The sequence below is a fragment of the Phycodurus eques genome, chromosome 18 (assembly GCF_024500275.1).
Source record: "Phycodurus eques isolate BA_2022a chromosome 18, UOR_Pequ_1.1, whole genome shotgun sequence".
Taxonomy (NCBI): domain Eukaryota; kingdom Metazoa; phylum Chordata; class Actinopteri; order Syngnathiformes; family Syngnathidae; genus Phycodurus; species Phycodurus eques.
In genome coordinates, this window is record NC_084542.1 from 2,025,001 (window position 1) to 2,046,189 (window position 21,189).

Consider the following 21,189-nt stretch of genomic DNA (forward strand, 5'->3'; position numbering starts at 1 on the left):
TGGGCCATGGACTAAGTACATTCTATTGAATTGGGGTTTTTTTTTTTCCCCCATTTGCAAGCTCTTTCTTTCATCAAGTGTGAAATGAGCCCAAGAATTGTCTTTCTTTTGAAGCACTCTTTCCTCCTGGCTCCCGCTTATTGGTGCGTCAATCTGCAGTCACAGTCCATGTGGAAAAATAATCATCACAAAATCCCGCAATGTAGCGAATAATCCGTGATGTAAGTACAATATTAGAGGTGCAACAATTAATCGACGATTTATGGATGACCAAATGAATCGACGACGATTCTGATAGATTGTTTCGAGACCTAGATTTTTTCCAAATCCTTGGAATTTCAGCTTCTTAACAGTAAATATTCCCAGATTTGGTCAGGAGAAAATGTATGGGGGGCCTGACATTTGTCCAACCATGACCATTGTAAATTAACATGTAAATGTGGAACTGTATCACTTTGCTGTCTGCAGCTAGGTCCATATTGCAAATGAGAATCTGTTTTTGGTTGCATTACCAGGATAGTTAAAGGTTAAAATAATAATAAATTAAATATTTTCTGAAAGTTGACTGAAATGTTTTAGAAACATGTATTTATTGATTTTGTTTTAACAAATCACATTCCAGTGCATTTTGACAAAGAATAGTATCGTGACTATACTATTCTGATTTGACTAAATAGTCAAATCAGATGACAGAAATTTGACAAAAGTGGTTTGATCATCACAAAAAATCAATTCACTGAGACTCGTAGCTCGCCTTTGTAGAATTTTCATTTGAGTCACGCGCTCTTGTGAAAAAGCGCTGCTGTGCTATCAAAACAGCTTCCAGTGGCTTCAGTTTTTCGGCGCGTTCGTTCGCCGTTAGCTTGTCGTAGTTAGCATGTTTCGTCTGGTAGTGCCTCTTAATATTAAATTATTTAAAAACAGCCACAGTCTCTTGGCAAATTAGGCAGACACTGTTGTTTCGTATGCCAGTGAAAAAAATCCACTGCTCCTGGACACGGCGGCCCTCGTTGTCAACTTTCCTCTTTTGTTTCAGTTGCCATTTTAGAAATGGGCTAAAAACATACCACAGGGGTAAAAGTTCACACAGGGGTCACGCGACGAGAGTGCAGCCACAGCTCTAATGCCACCCTCTGGTGAAATATAAAATGCCTTTTTTTTGTATGTGTGTATTGTTTCCTGTGGTAAACTGTGCTGACGGGCCACATATCATTGATTTTATGACATGATGCTTCGGGCTGGAGAAAATTTGGACACGGGCCGGATTTGGCCCGCGGGCCGGACTTTGGGCATGGCTGTTCTAGATCCACAAAAACACAATGTAGGTCCTTCTGACCTTCTCTGTACTTTTCCATCAACATCCTCAAGGCAAATAATGCATCTGTGGTACTCTTTCTAGGCATGAAACCATGCTGTTGCTCGCAAATACTCACTTCTGTCCTGATCGTAGCCTCCACTACTCTTTCCCATAACTTCATTGTGTGGCTCATCCACTTTATTCCTCTATAGTTCCCACAGCTCTGCACATCACCCTTGTTCTTAAAAATGGGCACCAGCACACTTCTCCTCCATTCCTCAGGCATCTCACGCGCTAGCTGGTCAAAAACTCCACAGCCGCCTCTCCTAAATGCTTCCATACCTCCACAGGAATGTCATCAGGACCGACTGCCTTTCCATTTTTCATCCTCTTAATGCCTTTCTAACTTCCCCCTTACTAATCATTGCCACTTCCTGGTCCACCACACGTGCCTCTTCTACTCTCCCTTCTCTCTCATTTTCCTCATTCATCAACTCCTCAAAGTATTCTTTCCATCTAGCTAGCATACTGCTGGCACCAGTCAACATATTTCCATCTCTATCCTTAATCACCCTAACCTACTGCAGATCCTTCCCGTTTCTATCCCTCTGTCTGGCCAACCTGTATAGATCCTTTTCTCCTTCTTTATTGTCCAACCTGCCATACATGCCTCTTGTTTGGCCTTTGCCACCTCTACCTTTGCCCTGTGTCACATCTCAATGTATTCCTTTCGCCTCTCCTCGGTCCTCTCAGTGTCCCACTTCTTCTTAGCTAACCTTTTTCCTTGTATGCTTTCCTGTACTGTGAGTTTCCACCACCAAGTCTCCTCCTCTCCTTTCCTGCCAGAAGATACACCAAGTGCTCTCCTGCCTGCCTCTCTGATCACCTTGGCCGCAGCGGTCCAGTCTTCTGGAAGCTCCGCCCGTCCACCGAGAGCCTGTCTCGCCTCTTCCCGAAAAGCTGCACAACACTCTTCCTGTCTCAGCTTCCACCACATGGTTCTCTGCTCTGCCTTTGTCTTCCTAATCTTCCTCCCCACCACCAGAGTCCTCTTACACACCACCATGCTATGCTGTCTAGCCACACTCTCCCCCTACCACAACCTTATAATCGGTAACCTTCTTCAGATGACATCGTCTGCACAAGATGTAATCCACGTGCGTGCTTCTTCCGCCGCTCTTGTAGGTCACCCTATGTTCCTGCCTCTTGTTCACTCAGCCATTTGCATCCTTTTTGCAAAGTCTACCACCATCTGTCCCTCCAAGTTCCTTTCCTGGATGTCGTACTTACCCATCAATTCTTCATCACCCCTATTTTCTTCACCAACATGTCCATTACAATCTCCACCAATCATGCAATTAAAAAGAGAGAAAAAAAAGTAACCGCTTTTAATATTAAAAGGTACAACTCTTCCAGCAACGGTTGTTGCAGATATGCAGCATAATTTTCTGTGTTAACTGGAATTACTGCAATCCACAGACTCTATTAAAATGGTCTTGACTACAGAGCCCATTTGAGCTCTGTTGCTCATCAAAACCAGAAGCACTTATGTAAACTCCAACCAATGTAAACAGTGGTTTACATTGGTTGCCTCTCAGATGTTGCAAACAAGTTTCCTGCAAGATTTTCATCTTAGGTTGGCTTTGTTCTCCATTGTAGCCAAGTTGTGTGCACATTAGTATTAGCCTTAATATTGTCACATGGTGGCCCAAGTTAAATCATATTGTAGCGGTGTCATGATACCAAAATTCTGACTTCGATACAGGACTTGTATAAAATACCTCGATGCCGGTATTAAAATTATACCATGGCAAAAATCTAAAAATCAGTAAAACTGACAACTTAAAATACTTTTACATTTATTTTTATGAATTCAAAATATTAGGATAGTCTTGAAAAATAAGGTAATAAAGGAATTAGCCCATTCTAGTTATTTTCTAAAAAATAATAAGATTGATGCCTGCATTTTTATATATATCGTTGGTGTTTTAACTTTTGTCTACAAATGCTAGAGAATAATTTGAGCTGGGACGGGCTCCAGCATGCCGGCAACCCTTGTGAGGATAAGCTGTACAGAAAATGGATGGATGGATACAGTACATAAGTATATACAATAAATGAGCAAGTCATATAAATAGACACATTGCTCCATCTTGTGTTTGGATCAAATGAAAAAACCTTCACATTTTATAAATGTATGCCACGATCTAGAAGTTATGAAAAAGCTGTACACTTTCATTCAAATATGCCATCGCCACCTAGAGGTTATGAGAAAGGTGTCCACTTTCATTCCAATATGCATACATGCAAATCAGTCGCCTTTCGGTGAAATTCAAACTGTTTTGAACTCAACATATGTTGCATTATGTGTTGTCTGTCTCAGACGTGGTGTCTGTCCCAAATTCATATGTACCGTACACGATGGCGACGTCTTTTGCGGAGCCGATCAGCATAAAATACTAATTATCGGCCAATACCGATCAGGCCAATAAGATTGGTCGAAAGTCTAAAAAATTGAAGGGGGTCTGAATATTTTCCGTACCCACTGTATCATGGACAGCGTGCAGTGAAAGCAGTTGTTTGCTAGAAGTGGCTGGATGGGCCTTGCCCACATGACACATGGCTCTGGTTAAACCGAGCAGGGACAGACCTGTCAGCAGTTCTGCATTAGTGTTGGTTTTCAACACATTGAGCCTCCCTGGTCACTAATGATGCATAATGCTGACCTTGCCTGGGCCCACCTTATTGTACCCACTGGAGTCTACTGTAGTGGGATTTTACCATTCTAAATTGGTTGCTACTGTAGATTAGGAGTTGCAACTACAGTATGCACTGAGCAGGTGCAGTTACCTTGTGTACAGTTTAGTATACCATGTATTATTATAATAATAATATCATTTGTGACAAAAAGTGAGAGAAAATGAACACACCCCTATTGTAGCACTTTCTTTATTAATATAGAAGAGAGAGAGCGACAATAATACAATAAACCTCCAAAGGGCACCAAGCCCTGCCGTGAGGTTTATAATTGCATAGAAAAATAGTTTAAACGGTAAATATACTGTACCTCAAAATACAAAACACATCTTAATACCCTTTCAAACTCATCTTGCAACATCACCATAAAAAGTAAATTGCTTACAGATGATTTAATTTTGTGAAAAAAATGCACCGGTACATGAACGTGTAGATGTGGTGAAACAAAGAGCTTAAACAGTGCCATGGATCACTTAAACATACTTGACATTGAATTTGACACCAATTACTACTTCTCTATTAGCCAGGGTTTAGGTGCCATCTTGTGGTATCTTTGGTACAGAAGACCAAAACAATTCATGAATACTGGGTGAGTTTTTCAACAAATAGCTGATTATTAATAGGTTCCACAGAAAACAAAACAAATGGGTGACTTTTTGTAACAAACTGCAAATTGGCGTGAGTTCACTGTACATTTCAAAACTTACTGGGCTCTGTGCCATTATGCCATTCCAAATCTTTAAAAAAAACAAAACAATTCTGTTCAAATCAAATGGTGAATGCGGATGTAATGAATCCCCCCTTGCATTTACATTGTCAGCGAAACACTTTATTCTGATGATGCACCAAAAGCGGAGCAGCTTCCAGCACTTTTCATGCTAACTGGTCGTACAGTAAATATCAAAGTTCTACTACAGTATGTAACTGCCAACGCAGTGTTAAGGACAAAGAATAAATTCAAAATTTGAGATGCAACTACAATATTGCTGTCATTGACACTGACTGCTCAAATTTGGGCTCATGCTTTGCAGGACAGCATGCAGTCACAAAGCCTACCATTGTATCACATTACATTTCCCCCCTGCACAACATTGAGTAGTGCACTACAATAACAGATTATATTTCAAAGTTCATATACATATACAGAATGGCTGGGTTATCTGTCAATTTTTATGAAGTCTATTTGTCAGGATGATTTTGTTTCTTTTTTTTTTCCTTTTGCGTCCCCGCTGATGTGCACTGCTCGCACTAACAATGTGGCTGCAAACAGTTGGAGCTTGTTTACAGGAGCACAGTGAGTGTTGCCTAATTAGTGACTTTCCAGACCCCTCTAGTGTCTATTTCCTGCTATGAAACCAACAACAAGAATGACAAGAAGCAAGCGTGGTAGGACTCGGTTACAGTGTCAGTCACGGTGAACAATTGCCAAAAACATGATGCCCGATTATACATTGCAACAGCAGTATTGACACGTTGGAAACATTTTAGCTAAGGTATGTGCCTTCAAACCCCAAATATCTTTGAAGATGTTGCCTCCCTCACCTGTACAACTCAACTGTACATGAGAAATGGCTGATGAGAGCGCTGTAAAGGGGGGAGTGTCATACATGGATGTTTATTTCTGCCGAAGTTGATGATGATTGATCATGAAAAAATGAAGGAAAAAAAAAAAACAGTCAAAGCAAACATTTTGTTCAATGTCATTTTGGACATTTTAAGGCCATATTCCCCATTAAGTAATCATAAATGTGTATGGTTAACGTTTCCTTTCAGCTTGTTTGAAATAATGCTTATGAGATATTTTTAAACATCGACCCCCTTTTCTCACTGTCTTGTTATTTTCTCCTCCCGTTGTCTTTCATCATTTCTTCCTGCTTTAGAAGACAATGCCGAGTGTGAAGTACCATCGAGGGGACATGGTGATGGGCCGCTGGCCTGGCAGCAACCTATATTATGAAGTTAAGGTGCTGGGCTTTGAAGCCAAAAGTCAGCTGTACACCGTCATCTACAAGGATGGAACTGAGCTTGAGCTCAAGGAGCAGGACATCAAGGTAGGACCAGAACTTACAGTGGGTATAAAAAGTCTACCCACCCCTGTACCAATGCCAGGTTTTTGTGATATAAAAAATGAGACAAGATAAATCATTTTGAAACAGTTTCCACCATTTACGTGACATATAATCCGTGCAACTCAATGGGAAGGGGAGAAAAAAAAATTAATAATAATAAATGTGGTTGCACAAGTGCGCACACAATCTACGCACTGGGGACATGGCTATCTAATGATGTTCAAACGTGTATTAAATGGGAGTCAGCACACCTCTGCCACCATTTAAAGTGCCTTTGAATAATCCAAAATAAAGTTCAGATGTTCTGGTAGGCTTTTCCTGACATTTTTGTAGTTGCATCTGACAGCAAAAGCCATGGTCTGCAGAGAGCTTTCACAGCATCAGTGCAGTGTTTCCCTCAGGACTGGAATCTATTTGAGGTGGTGGGCACCCGCCGCGTTGGTGGGACGAGGGGTTCTCTTTTTGCGCATCCTTTATGACCCCCCCCCCCAAAAAAAACGTTTAATTTGGATTTTAATAGAATACTGTTCTTTTCTTTGAATGGATGCTAATAATAAAATACATTTAACAACAATAAATTGTTGAGTTTAAACAAACACAGAAGAGCATAAGAAATTCAATTAAAAAATACATTCACTAACATAAATTCATGTAAACTGTGTTATCAAACACTTACCAAATAAAGGAAATTTCAATAAAAATATAATGGCTTACTTGAATAAGAAATAAGGTCGGTAACAATTCAAAAGACGTGTTTTTTTCTCGCAGAGCAAATTTGCATTGTTCACTGGAGCATTGAATTTCACATGGCTTCCTAAAGACATATTGTAAAGCCTTTTCAAAATTTAAGTCCACAGGATCATGTCCATTAACAGATATTCTGAAGCAGGCGGCCTGGTGTTGTCCTTGTAAGCGAGTATTAATTGAAAATATAACTTAAAACTGCACTAATAAAAACAAGTTTGTTTGTTTTAATCATTAAGTTGATGCTCTTACCTTATTCATTGTTGAGGCGTGAGGGTGAGAAATGCTTATTCCTTGTGATGCTCTGTGGTGATATGCCGGCCTTTCCAAGTAGTAACTTCTGCTCAGCCAATCGCAGGGCACATACAAACAAACATCCATTTGCACTCACAGTCACACCTACGGGCAATTCAGAGTCTCCAATTAATGCATGTTTCTGGGATGTGGGAGGAAACCGGAGTGCCCGGAGGAAACCCACGCAGGCACGGGGAGAACATTGCAAACTCCACACAGGCGGGGCCGGGGATTGAACCCGGGTCCTCAGAACTGTGAGGCTGACGCTCTAACCAGTCGGCCACCGTGCCGCCCGTGAGATTTATCTGTTGTAAAATATGTGCCTTGGCTCCCTAAAGGTTGGAAATAACTGCTCTAACGTTTCGGTGCGTCTGAAGTAATGTAATTTAATTACAGTAAGTTGGCACCCATTATTTCGGTCATCTTGTAATGTTGGTTTGGCCTGACTGATTAGAATACATGACCTGACAAGATATTTTTTAAGATACTCAGTATACAATACACAAGTATATAGATTAAATGAACAAGTCATTTAAATAGACCCATTACTCCATCTCGTGATTGGATCGGATTTTCTTTTTTTTTTTTTTTCAACGCCCCAAAATTCCTGATCGTGTAAAGCTCACTTTAAAGTAGTTTCCTTATTTTTCTCCATCCGTTTTTCAATGAGGGACCATCTTTTCATTCAACACTTTATATCTGAATGAACAGTGTCCACCATTTTCTCAATTGCATCGCTTCTTGAGTTGAGATCAGCTTAGTTAGCGCGCGGACAACTTCATCAGATGTAAAGGTACATTCTGCAGTGTTAACGTTTGGGCAAAGTAGGTTTCTTGGCAAGTGGAGGCTTACTTGGTGTGATATTATTTCGGTCATGTTGTAATGTTGGTTTGACCTGACTGATTAGAATACACGCCCTGACGAGCGCAGTGATTTCCAACCTTTATGGAGCCAAGGCACATATTTGACAACTGAAAAATCTCACGGCACACCAACAAACAAAAATATCACCAAAAGTGGATACATGAATTCCTGTATGTACTTCCTGCCATGCATCCAAATATATTTATTGTAAATATAATTTTTTTGAGCAATTAAAAAAGCGCAGTCTCAGTTACGGGGTCTATTTCTGTATTTAACACACACGTAAGGCGCGCCGTATTATTGGGCGCAGGCGTGGTAAAACATACGCTAGCTTAAATGCATACATACGGTAGCATGCATGCACGCTAAAACAATGTTTTTAAAAAGGCAGCGGGAGCAAAACTGAGTTCGGTTGTACTTTATTGAAGTATTTAACAATGTACTCACGTTATTTTTTGATCCTCATCCACAAATCCATCAAAGTCCTTCATGTTCTGTATCCGAAATGAACACCCGGGCAAGTTCTCCATCAAACACGCCAGGTTCGAGTCAGTCTCGTTCCCTTGCGAAAGCTCGAACAAGCATCCACAATCCATTCACAAATTGTGGCGTAACTCGCCCGCCTAGTCTTAGTAAAGCCGTGTTCGCCATCTGTCGTCCATGGCTCTCACGCCGCTCACTTCACTTTGAACGCCCTGTTTACACGGATGTCCAGCGGTTCGGGGAGCCTCCCGGAATGATGGCAAGCCCCAAGTTATTGCACTCAAGTCGAATGGTGACTTGAGACGCTTCTCCCGGCTGTTCTTTGCTTATTACTCCCTTGCGCGAGTTGGTACGCACCCTCTCCTGTCCTCAGCCGCATCCGCTTTTCCTCTGTGTAAGCAGCGTGTCGGCACGAAATGCTTAAAAAAAAAAAAAAAAAAAAAAAAAAAAAAAAGTTAAGCGGAGCGCTCATCACACAACAACATTTATAGATGTTGGAACTCTGTGCACACATAAGGCGTGTGCCGCATTATAAGGCGCCCCATCCATTTTGGAGAAAACGTAAGACTTAAGTGCGACTTAAGGTCGTGAAAATACGGTAAATGAACAAGTCATTGCTCCATCTTGTGATCGGATCGGTTATCGTTTTTTTAAACTCTGCGATCGGCCCCAAAAATCCTGATCGTGTAAAGCCGAGTTTTAATTCGGTAAAAAAAAACATAAAGTAAAATCTGAGGCAAACCACAATTTATTTAAAATCAAGTGTCCAGAAGAAATAATCATTGCCATATCAATCGCCAAGATATAAATCCCCCAGAATTTATTGCAGCCATAGCCCTTAAATCACTCACGTGCAAATTGAGTTAGCACTCTAGTTCTAAGTGGCTCTTTTATGCCGCCAGATTGTTCGTTTTTGATTTTACCCCTAAAAAGATTTGTTTTTCAGTTGTGCTGTACAGGTTGTAGATCAGAATCATCTTTATTTGCCAAGTATGTCGAAAACACCCAAGGAATTTGACATTAAAGGTGGAAAATGTGGAAATGATTGATCTTAGTCTCATTGTTTTTGTATCACAAAAACCAGGCATTTGAATAGGGGTGTGTATCGGCTTCTTATAACCACTGCATGTTATAAGTAGTTATGCTATAAGTACAGTGTTACCTTGACTTGCGAGTTTAGTTCTTTCCGTGACCTAGCTCGTAACTCAATTCCCCTTTTTACCCATTGAAATGCCATTATTCCATTTCAGCCCCCCAAAGACTACCACAAATGTGGATTTCAACATTGAAATCGCTCTGCTTTCGACAATTCTTTGCAGAATTCTTCGGGTTTCCAGCCGCGGTCCCGCTCTCGTTCCCGATCACCGGGCCGCCGTCGCAGCCGCTCCCGCTCCCCGGCGAGAAACACACGGCGCTCTTCCTCACGGGCGGCGGCGGCGGTCGCTGCTGCAGCAATAACAGAGAGCGCGCCGTTGTCACGCAGGGATTCAAAGTTGAAGGAAATGGTTGAAGTCAGACTCAGTCCTCTGGTAAGAGGCTTAGCTGCCTTATGCTTCTCTTAAATGAATAGATAAATGTATCACATCGAGAGCTGTTTTCAATCTTTTGCCAATACACAGAGATCATACCTCTCAGCATGATACAGTGCATTTCTGAACTGTTATAATAAATGTATTTTTATATGAACACCTGGCTCAGTTGCATTGCTAAACATTTATTATTTGTAATTCATTATAAAGTCCTAATCAGCCATGAAAAAGGGTTTTCTGTCATTCAGGATTTTGACCACAACACGTTCACGTTTCCGCTGTCCACGTTTGTCTATTTTGTCCGTGTCCATCTCCAACACTCTCCCTCCATTATTTGACAGCAGCAACCCACAATGGCTGCTGAGAACAAGAGCAACAATAAGCACGAAAACAAAGAAGAGAATAACACTGCAAAGAAAGTAAATGAGGTGAGTTTAGTTCCACCGAGTCACACAAAAGCAGTGTTTTTGTTTTATAGTTTGGTGATTGTCTCGTGTTCAGTTATATTTGGTAGCCATTCTCCTCTACAGCGAATACACTATAACGACCACATCATTTGGGACCAGTTTGTTAGAATCATACAAGCGAGAGTGGTGTTTTTAACATAAATGTTTTCAAGGTCATGCACCACATTATTTATTGCACGCAAGGGGAAAATGTAAATGTTTGATCAATCTTGACTGTAAATAAATGGATTTTAGAAGACCACAGAATGGCTTAGCATTTTGTGGTCAAACCTTAGCTTTCAATTCTTTGCAATGAGGGTAGTCAGACAGACAATATGATCACCACAAGGCCCTATGTTCTCGGGAATGCTCTCTTCCTGCATGTGAATGGGCTTCGAGGTAAGGCAGAGTGTATGGAATGTCATGATGCATGCACGTTAGGGGGGCCGTGCCGAGAGAGGCTCCCCTCACAAGATCCTGTCCATTCAGCCGGTCACGGGGCATGTCACCGTGTGCTCCTACTTTCTCAGTTATAGTAATGTTCTGAAAGAATTTGCGGACTTAAGAGTTGAGCATGGCAGATTGTGTCTTGTAAATGAGTTTAAAACATTTTACTGTAATTTCAGCTCAGTATCAGATTACAGGCCAGTGTCTCCACGATTTATGCTTTGTAACTGTCGCTCTGTGACAAGTAGTCATTCTGACTAGTTTAGTCTGTTTGTTGTGTGGGGTACACCAGTGTAGGATTTAATCATGAAATATTGAAGCTTTAGCACTGCGACATGAGTGCCGCTGATGGCTTTTCAAATTTGATTACTATGCTACTCATTCTCCAACAACCGTTGCTTTTTCATTGGTGTGTATCCCTACACATTTTGCAAGCCCATTGTTTCATTCATGAATTTTGTATTTTTCATTAAGTAGAGGTGGCACTATACCATACCACTACTAACAAACCTACACTCGTTTTGATAGCTATCGAATATCCCTATTATAATTGTTTTCTGTTGTATGTAACTATGAATGTGGTGTGTGCGTGTATATGTCTGTAATGACTTTACACGTGCCATATGATCTCGCATCGCAGCAGCTGTGGTAACGTTCCCGCGACACTTTGAATTATGTCCAGGTGCAAAACTTTTGAGTATTTCTAATATTACTCTCAAACGTCAAGCAAGATGATTCAATATAACGACTCTCAAAAGTGATGTTTTGCCTTAAAACTCTTAATTATCAGGTGCCTGCTCTGTATATAGAAAAAGTATGTGAACCCTTGTGAAACTATGTTTTTATTGGACACACCATGTAAACATTCACAGTCGAGGGTTGAAAAAGTATGAGAACCCCTTGCCTTATGACTTCTCCAAGAGATAATCGGTGTCAGGAGGCAGCCAACCTAGAGTCTAATCAATGTGAGGAAATTTGAGGTGTTGGTTAAAACTACCCTGGCTCTATAAAAACATGCCTCTTTTTCAGTTTTTTATTTTCATGAAACTTTGCCAGAGCTGCCAAATGTCCATTTTTTGTTACGGAAATCACTGAACACTGATTGTTTCGGATATTAATTGGGGGTGGGAATCCAGCATCTGACATTACCGGCCACCGTAATGAAAATTTCATAAATTCGATGAAATAAACACTATATTGTTTTAAAAAAAGAGAAAAACAGCTGCTTGGGGGCATGCTATTTTGCCAAGACGCGGAGGCAAAAGTTCTCTTTGCGCCTGGTGTCAACGCATTGTAAGTCACTAATCATCGCCTCCGTAGTAGCGAATAAACTATACTCCTTACCATGCTTCTCACACGTATCGTTTATGTTATCACGAAAGGAGGGCGAGGAGTGGGTAGGAAAAGACTAAAAAGCATGATGCTAATTGCTAAGCTATCGTTACAAGCAGTTGCAAAACATCGTAATAAGTCATTTGGAGAAACAATACACTTGCCACATAGGTGTCTAGAACCGCGTTATAGCAGAGAGTAAGTTTGAACAACAATAAAAACAGGCAACTAATACACGTCTGGAGATATAAAGGTAAAATACCGCAATTTCCCGTGTACAATGTGCATTTCCCCCCAAAAAACTTGTCGATAGTGCGCATTATACATAGGTATAGGGGAAAATGGGGGGGGGGGGAAACTCACATTTTCTAAATGTATGCCGCCATCCAGAGGTTATGAGAAAGATGTCCACTTTCCTTCCAATATGCCACCGCCACCTAGAGGTTATAAAAAAGGTGTAGCTTACCCTTTCGTTTCAATATGATAGGGGTACCTATGACTGCATATACAGACCCTTTCCAAAAAATTTGAAAATCATTTAAAAGTTGATTTATTTCCATAATTCCATTCAAAAAGTTAAACTTTCATAGATTATAGATTCAGGGCCCACAATTTAAACAATTCCAAGTATTAGTTTATTTTTTACATAATTTGGGCTTCCAGCTCATCAAACCAATAAAATCAGGATTTTTTTTTTTTAATTCGAATTAGAATACTGTGAAGAAATCAGCCCAAATTTTGCAGGCCTTACATGTTTTAAACTGAGTGTCACACAGTAATAATCTACTCAACTCAAAGCACCTGCACAGAGTAATGATTATGTTGTGTAGTTGAACAGTATGCAGAATCATTTTTATCCTATTACATAATATACTGCAATAACTGTCTCGCCATAATATTTTTGACAAAATTTTGAAAATAAATAAATGAAACAAATTTGGACAACTCGTTCTGGAAGTGAATTTCTCTTGGTTGGCAGCTCTGGAATACCTACAGTTGAGAATTGTAAACTTTCAATTAGTCGGAAAGGGTCACAAAAGTACCTCCTTTAATGTTCAATATAATATCTCTATTTCGTAGCTCTTCACCTGTCATTTGTGGGTCAGGAATGTATCTCCCACGATGAACAGGGGTTCACTGTATTGCCCCCTCTGCCAACACCCAGCCCCCACCCAAATCAACAAAAAATAACATACTTTGTGTACAGTCACCATATGCAATGTTAAACTCATCGAATGACTGTTTGCACACATTAAGGACAACTTTCGAAATGATTGCTGATAAAATAACCCCTGACTTTTATCTTCATAAGTCTGAGGCAAAGATGGAGCCAGAGCCTGAGAAGAACCAGAACCGTTACAATCTGCGCCGCAGAAAGGATGATGGTGAGGCCAAACCTCAAAATCTGGAGATTACCAAGGTGGTTACGGCTCCTGCTGTGATGGTCTCGAACCAACTTGACTTTGGGGGCAAAATTGGTAGGTTCCTGGGTGCACTACGAAATGTTTACATTAATTGTAATTTTTTAAATTTATTGTACTTATAAACCCTGCAGGGGAAATTGAACAGACACTCTGCCGTATACATTATTTGTGTTGCACGAGACACTGAGCCAAATCACAAACAGGCATGCAAGAAGAGAGGATAAAGGGGGTAAACAGTGGTGCACCTTTTGCGGTTGAGGGGTGAGGTTGGTGCCTTGCTCAACGACACCTCGAAACTACTCTCTCTAACAACTAGTTTCCTTTTTCAGCGGGATTCGAACCATGACTTGTCGGTTCCAAAGCCATACAGATGAGTTACTGCCCTCCCCGCAAAAGCAGTTAATGCTTAAAGCCTCTTTCACACTGCACTTGGCAATGCGTCTGACGCCCTTGAATTTCCCATTCATTGTGCGTGTGCTGATGTGGCATGAACGTGTTTTCTCTCGTCGCGTCAATGCAGAGGGCGTCTGACGCTCAGCGCCGCATCTTCGGATGGGAAAAAAAAAAAACAAAAAATGCGTTGACGCGGTGATGTCAAATAGCTCCTTCAATGGGAGCGGGGATGGCAGAGTGATTTGTGAGTGCTATTTTGGCGGACTTGTACTGTAAACAGCAAGGGGGAAAGGGAGGAAGGCATAATAATTGCGGTGTCTGACGATCCCGAACTTTGGGCCAGGAGAAAAATAATATCCTGAGATGTCTCTGCGGGAGGCTTTCAAACTCCTTTTCAAAGCTCCCTGCTCAGCCTGAAATACACCTCAAAGCGCTCTGCCTGGAACTAGAAAGCTTACGAACGAAACGAAACTCCAAAATGCTGCCGTGAAATTACTATGGGATATTCCCATTCCTTTTTTTTGCTGCTGCGTCACCCCCTTCCCGTTTAAAGAGGCAAAGTTAGGCCTTTCTTTTCGAACAATGACAAATACATATTGCCAAGTTGCGGTCCACTCAGCAGGGAAAGCCGCCTGACTTCCGACTAGGCCGTTGCATCACCACGTCCAAATATGGGATGGCTTCACCCCCGCTGCCATCATTGTTGCGCTTTAACACGGGGTGCCTTTCAAACTGAGCAAGTACAGTGAGAATAAGTCTTTGGCCATTGAAATCATGGCCTGTGCTCGTTGTTATCGCCACGTTTCCACCAAACCGTTTCATCCCTAGTGTGTGTCTGTGAAGGCACTATTAATGCTCGAAAGGGACATAGACACTTCGGAGCGACTGTATACATGCTCCCATCCAAACAATGGCTTTTTCAGGGACTGCCCTGCTTGTTTCAGCGAGACGATGCCAAGCCCCATTTTGCATGCGTTCGATAACATTGTATTGTTGTAAAAGAGTCCTGGTACTAGACTGGCCTTCTTGTAGTCCAGCCCAGTCTCCCGTTGAAAATGTGTGGCGCATTATGAAGCGCAAAATACAACAGCGGAGATCCACATAGTCATAGAGGAATGTCCCTCCACACCTAAAATTTTGAACTGAAGAAACCTTTTGGATTAAAGGTTCATCTTCAACAAACAAGAACAGTCCAGTTGCCTTGGTTCAACCTCTGCGGATTACCAAGACCTGGATGACTGAGAATCTACATGTACACAACAACAAAAGTCAACAATTGATGCAAACATTAAAGTTCATCACTCGAAACAATAGAAATCTTATCTTTGTAGTGCATTCAATTGAATGTACAGGTTTAAAATGATTTGCAAATCTTTGTATGGTATTTGTGTCGGGGTTTGTAGACCGTGATGTGACATGGACTGGTGGTTTTCTCAAATCGGTTGTTGCTTCTCTCATCTTGCAGGGGCATACTTCTGGCTGCTCTTCTTGCCATCCTGGGTTCTTTTTGTGGTTCTTCAAGTCAACTTGGAGGACCCCAGCTTAATTAACTTCCCACCCCCTCTACCCCCCCTTGAAGCTTTCTGGGAGGCTCGGGCTCTCGGTTTTGTTGTCCTGTGGATCTTATTCCAGGTCCTGCTCTATATCCTGCCTGTGGGAAAGGTGAGCTGTGAACAGTAGCCAACAACAAAATCTGTTAGAAAAAAAAAAAAAGATACATTTTTGTATATGACACCTTGTTGGATATAACAAGCATAAGCACCATAGATAACATGTTAACTTGTCAAGTCAAAGCTGCTATATTCACTGATCCACGAAGGACACATGAACGGGCACATGACTCTTTCCTCACGGGAGCTCAAGCAGGAGCTAGGAATCAAATTAGAGGTCGGGGAAATGTAATGGCATGGCAGAGCGGGAGAAGGCAAACCCTTGTTCATTTTGGCCAGGGGCATCAGAACTTCCATTTTGACAATCTTCAATTCAGATGTCTTACCTGTTAAACAGAACTCCTCCATTTATTATGCTTTTTGTCTGCTGAGGTACAGTGCTCTCTCTCCCCTATTACAGAATACACCTAATAAAAGTCACACTGAGCTCACAGGAAACATGCATTGGTTTTTAACATCATTGCAGTTGTCTGACAGAAGACTGAGGAGAGAATTGACGTGTATTAATACTGTAGATAAATGACTGTGAAGGTTTGTTGTGTGCGCCTTGATTTAAAAAATAAAATAATAATAATAATAAATGTTTTTCCCTCTTTGCAGCTAAGTGAGGGCATGCCACTTATGTCTGGTGAGAGGCTGAAGTACAGAACCAACGGTGAGCTTCTAGTGGTCTTGACTGAGCAATGAACTCTCACTCTAAATTTGAATGCTATTCATTATTATTGTGGTGCACCATAAGATGTAAATGTCAATATTGTACATCATAGAGATGCACCGAAAATGGCCCAAAAGTGCGTTTTCGGCCGAAAGACTATTGGCATCAAAGCGACACAGCTGAAACAGGGTGATGTAATGGTGCAATTAAAAACTGTGGCTAGCGCGCTATTGTGTGGAGTATATTATAAAAATAATAATAATAATTTATTGGCACGTCCCCATTAAACAGTAGCCCAACATCACTGCTTTCCGCTGTTCAGGTCCTATGCAGCTAAACATGATGCGGAGCTGTGGAGGCGAAGGTTTCCTTACACAGACAAGACGCCATTTGGAACCGTTAATTAATGAGTACGTCACTGCATACGTCACCTGAGAACAGGGGCCTATAAAGTTAAAATGATATTAAGGTAATACATATTTATAAGGCAACCTTTTTTAGTCCCACGATGGAGAAATTTGGAGTTTCCGCAGCACTAGTGGATGTAAGAAATATAAATGCAAGAGAAGACATTTGTATAAGTACATTGCACAAAATAGAAACCTAAACCTTTGTCCGTGCATAAACTATCCAATCCAATCTATTACCATGTGACTTGTTCATTTGCAAAATAGCAAATTTGCAAGATGCAAAATTCATTTTGACTTTCGAGATCTGATTTAATAGACTTGCTTTCTTTTCTACGGTTGAAAACAGAATCGGTAAAGGCTAATTAATTGCTATTATCTACTTGGATTCAGGCTGCAACTGCATTACAAGGTTGATTCAATAAATACATTAAAACAGTGCTTCTCAATTGTTTTCTGTTACAACCCCCCCCCCCCCCCCAGGAAGAAGAAAAACAATTTGCGACCCCACCCGCAGCCCCCGCGAGTACACCTCTATATAACATTGTATATAAAGGATAATCTAATCCTTATAAACATTGAAGAAAGAGATATAGATCAATTTACAATGTTTATTCATGTTGTTTTCAGTCTGTAACAGAAAATAAAGTGCATCAATTTCCCTGAAATAGAAAAAAAAAAAAAAAAAGAATGAATAAATAACTTGTTTAAACTGTAAACATGTTTGCCCCACTTATATATAACAATATAGAAAACTCTTAACTTGCAAAAAAAAATTGAACAAAACGGCTGATGATTTTTCTGTTCCTTCTTTTTCTCCTATCAAAAAAAGTCACAATTAATGGCTACAATGAGCACGTTTTGCACTGCACAGCTTTTCAAAGCGGGGTTTGAAGCATGATACTACAACTCTCAACTCCTGCTCAATGTTTAGCTGGGACCTGTACTTGGTCTTCAGTGCAGCAAATGCAGAGAATCATTTGGGATGTCCTTTATACGTCTGGCGACAGTTTTTGTTGGGCAGCAGGATGGTTTTTAGTTTTGCAGCGCTTAAAACAGTCACCGAGCAATAAAGGGTTGCTACTTATCGGGTAATGCCGTTACATTACTATTTGTTTTTTTTTGTACAAAAAAGATGCAGTCCTCTAGCACTTAGAGCAGTTTGAATGACTCATATTGCAATAGTCCGGTGCAATGACCATTGGGCAAAGGGCGCTGAGACTTCAAGCGAGTAGTACGATAATCTGGGACGATGTTGCCAATCGCAGGGCACATACAAACAAACAACCATTCGCACTCACAGTCACACCCACGGGCAATTTAGAGTCTCCAATTAATGCATGTTTTTGGGATGTGAGAGGAAACCGGAGTGCCCGGAGAAAAGCCACGCAGGCACGGGGAGAACATGCAAACTCCACACAGGCGGGGCCGGGGATTGAGCCCGGGTCCTCAGAACTGTGAGGCTGACGCTCTCACCGGTCGTCCACCGTGCCGCCTTCTTTTCATCCCCGTAAAAAAATGTCCCAAGGTGTCTTCCAAGTCTGTTAACTGCTCGTACTATTGCAATAAACACTACTACGCCGTAGAGCAAATACTCCGAGAGCACCACTGCCATCTACTGCTGTGGATGTGCACTTTATTCTAGTACGGCAAATCATGTTCTTCAGGGGCTCGCGCCCCACTATTTGAGAAGCCCTGGATTAAAAGAACATATTGAAGGCATCATTTATTATCGATTATGATTAATCATTAATGATTATGTTGTGCAATTGAACAGCATGCCAACTTTTTATTCTATTCCATAATATCTTACAGTAACTGTCCCGTGGTAATGTTCTTGGCATTATTTTTAAAATATGGAAATTCAGACAAATTGTTCTGGAAGTGAATTTCTATAGGTTGGCAGCGCTGTAAATGTCAATATCTTAGCTGCATATATTCTCAGCCCACTAAAGAAGCATAGCAATGACATAGCTACTATTTAATCAAATACAAGCCAGTGTGCCGTCACAAAGTGTTTGTGGTGAAATGAGTTCATCCTGTCATGTGGCATACTGCTTTTTGTTCTCGATCAGGTTTCTTTGCCATTGTGACGAGTGCTGCAGTGGTTGCTGCAGCCGTCTATCAGGGAGTTGACGTCACCTACATCCACAGCCATTTCTTGCAACTTGCTGTGGCTACCTTCTTCATCTCCGTCTTGCTCAGCGTCTACCTGTACATCCGCTCCCGCTACGCACCCCCAGACCAGCAGGCGCTCGGGGGAAGCTCCGGTAAGGCGAAGAAGAAGAAAAGTGTATACATCATAATGTCCTGTCTGCCTTGGTAATTCATTTTATTCATTTATTTCCAGGAAATGTGATTTATGACTTCTTTAAGGGACATGAACTCAATCCCCGCATTAAAAATTTTGATTTGAAATTCTTCTGTGAGATGCGTCCGGGACTAATCGGCTGGGTGAGTGGACATGAAAGGCAACCCCAAGTAATTTAGTGCGTTTGGTGCATGTGCAGCTGTTCAAGTCTCATGTGATATTTCAGTGACTAAATTAGCTTGTGTAATAAACCTTTTCACCATGACGTCACATGTACTGTAGAGTACGTCCGGATGGCAACAGTCCGAGCGATCTCTGATGAGACAGACGCTATTGTGTCATTTGACAAAGAATGATTGAAAAAAAAAAAAAAAAAAACAGGGTAAATGCCTTCAAAGATGATTTTAACCTTCTCCTCCACCTACATAGTTTGAATGTGTGACGTGTCAGTCAAAAAGCCACTTGATTCTTCCTCCTTACACATAAATTCCACTGGATTAGTTTGGATTCGGACGTGCTCTGACACTGTGAGACTGCGAGATTTCCCAGACGAAATTTTGTCGGCTACGCCGCAATATCAGATTAGCAACCCCGAGATTTCATTTCTTCCTCATCCATTTGTTTTTCTCTTATTACGGGGCTGATTATTATTGATTACTTTTCTCCAATCCCTGCTGACGCCAAGATACCATCGTGGAGCCACTCAAAGGTTTCATCGACGGATCTTTCGATTGCTTCGTCATGCGAGCCCACCATGACGAACGCAGCAATCCGCTGAAAAGACGAAAGGCTAACTCGTCTGCTCGCACCGAAGATTTACAACTTTTCTCTCCCGACGCCCATATTCAAGTCCTCTCCTCCAGTGACAGTGACAAGAAGCTATTATTTCTCGATCTATTACACCAGGAGATTAAGGATCGGAAAACCATCTTGGAGTTCACGCATCAGATAGCTAAAAGAAGACAACGCTGACTTTCAGTCAGCCATGAAAGTGATGACAACGGAGGTAGAAGTTCTCAAGAAAGAAAACAAAAAAAACTTAATGAAGCAATGCTGGATTTAGAGTCAAGAGACATTCGGTATAACCTCATCTTTTCCGGCATTTCCGAGAGTAAACCTGATAATCCAGAGGCTCAAGTAAAAAACTTCGTTGGCAGCATTGGAAATCCCAGAGGAGACACACGCTAACATCACCTTCCAACGAATACACAGGCTGGGAGGATTGCGAACAGGGAGTCATCGCCAAATTCGAACATTTCCAGCAGAAAGTCTTTGTAAAGTCAAAAGGACGGGATCTGAAGGGTACACAGTTTGGGATGAATGACCAGTTTCCACGCGAAGTCAACGAGGGATGTACGCATAAGTATTCGCATGTTACCTGTGCTTGTATGTTTAACTCGTGATATATTCCCGTCTTCCGTTTCCATGGTTTTTCTATGCTGAACTCGTACGAAAAACGTTCAATACCTCAATACATAATACCGCCTAACACAAATTCATATTACCAGCTACACAGTAAGAAAATTCCCATTCGACAATATTTCTGAGCGTCATCTACTTTTCCCACACACATATAGATACACTCACGCAGATTGTCGCACGTGCACTCGTAACAATTGTACACTTATCATTAATATGTCCAGTAGAACTTTTGTTTCATGGAATGTGAATGGCATTCGTTCACAGGCAAAGAGAATTAAGATTATGGATTATATCACAAAATTAAAAACGGATCTCTTCTTCATGCAAGAAACCCGTTTGTCAAAATAAGAAAATTACCTATCCGTTTATATTTCCGTCAGTCCTTTTCAGCTAGCTATAACAGCACACAACGAGGAGTCTTAATACTAATTCATAATAATGTTTGCACTAAATAGCACAATAAATTGACCCAGAAGGCCGATACATAATTGTTCATTCAACTATATTTAACAAATTATACACATTAGTTAATGTATACTCCCCTAATATTGATGATTCAACTTTTATTCACACACTTTTTTCACATCTGACCACTTTGTCAGCGAATTCAACAATCATCATTGGTGGCGACTTTAATATCGCACT

At 41.1% G+C, this 21,189-nt stretch overlaps 1 protein-coding gene across 3 annotated transcripts in view; it reads left to right on the top strand.

The window, feature by feature from the left end:
- lbr (lamin B receptor) overlaps positions 1–21,189 on the top strand; it is a 36,899-nt gene that overhangs the window by 2,948 nt on the left and 12,762 nt on the right. For 2 of the 3 annotated variants that reach the window (XM_061703585.1, XM_061703586.1), the window contains exons 2-9: positions 5,935–6,105; positions 9,828–10,037; positions 10,379–10,465; positions 13,575–13,740; positions 15,545–15,741; positions 16,350–16,404; positions 18,887–19,081; positions 19,162–19,265. In XM_061703585.1, the coding sequence (XP_061559569.1) occupies positions 5,941–6,105; positions 9,828–10,037; positions 10,379–10,465; positions 13,575–13,740; positions 15,545–15,741; positions 16,350–16,404; positions 18,887–19,081; positions 19,162–19,265 (1,179 nt within the window). In that variant the 5' untranslated portion in view covers positions 5,935–5,940. The remainder of the gene's footprint in view (positions 1–5,934; positions 6,106–9,827; positions 10,038–10,378; positions 10,466–13,574; positions 13,741–15,544; positions 15,742–16,349; positions 16,405–18,886; positions 19,082–19,161; positions 19,266–21,189) is intronic. The other variant, XM_061703587.1, reaches the window with a different exon arrangement.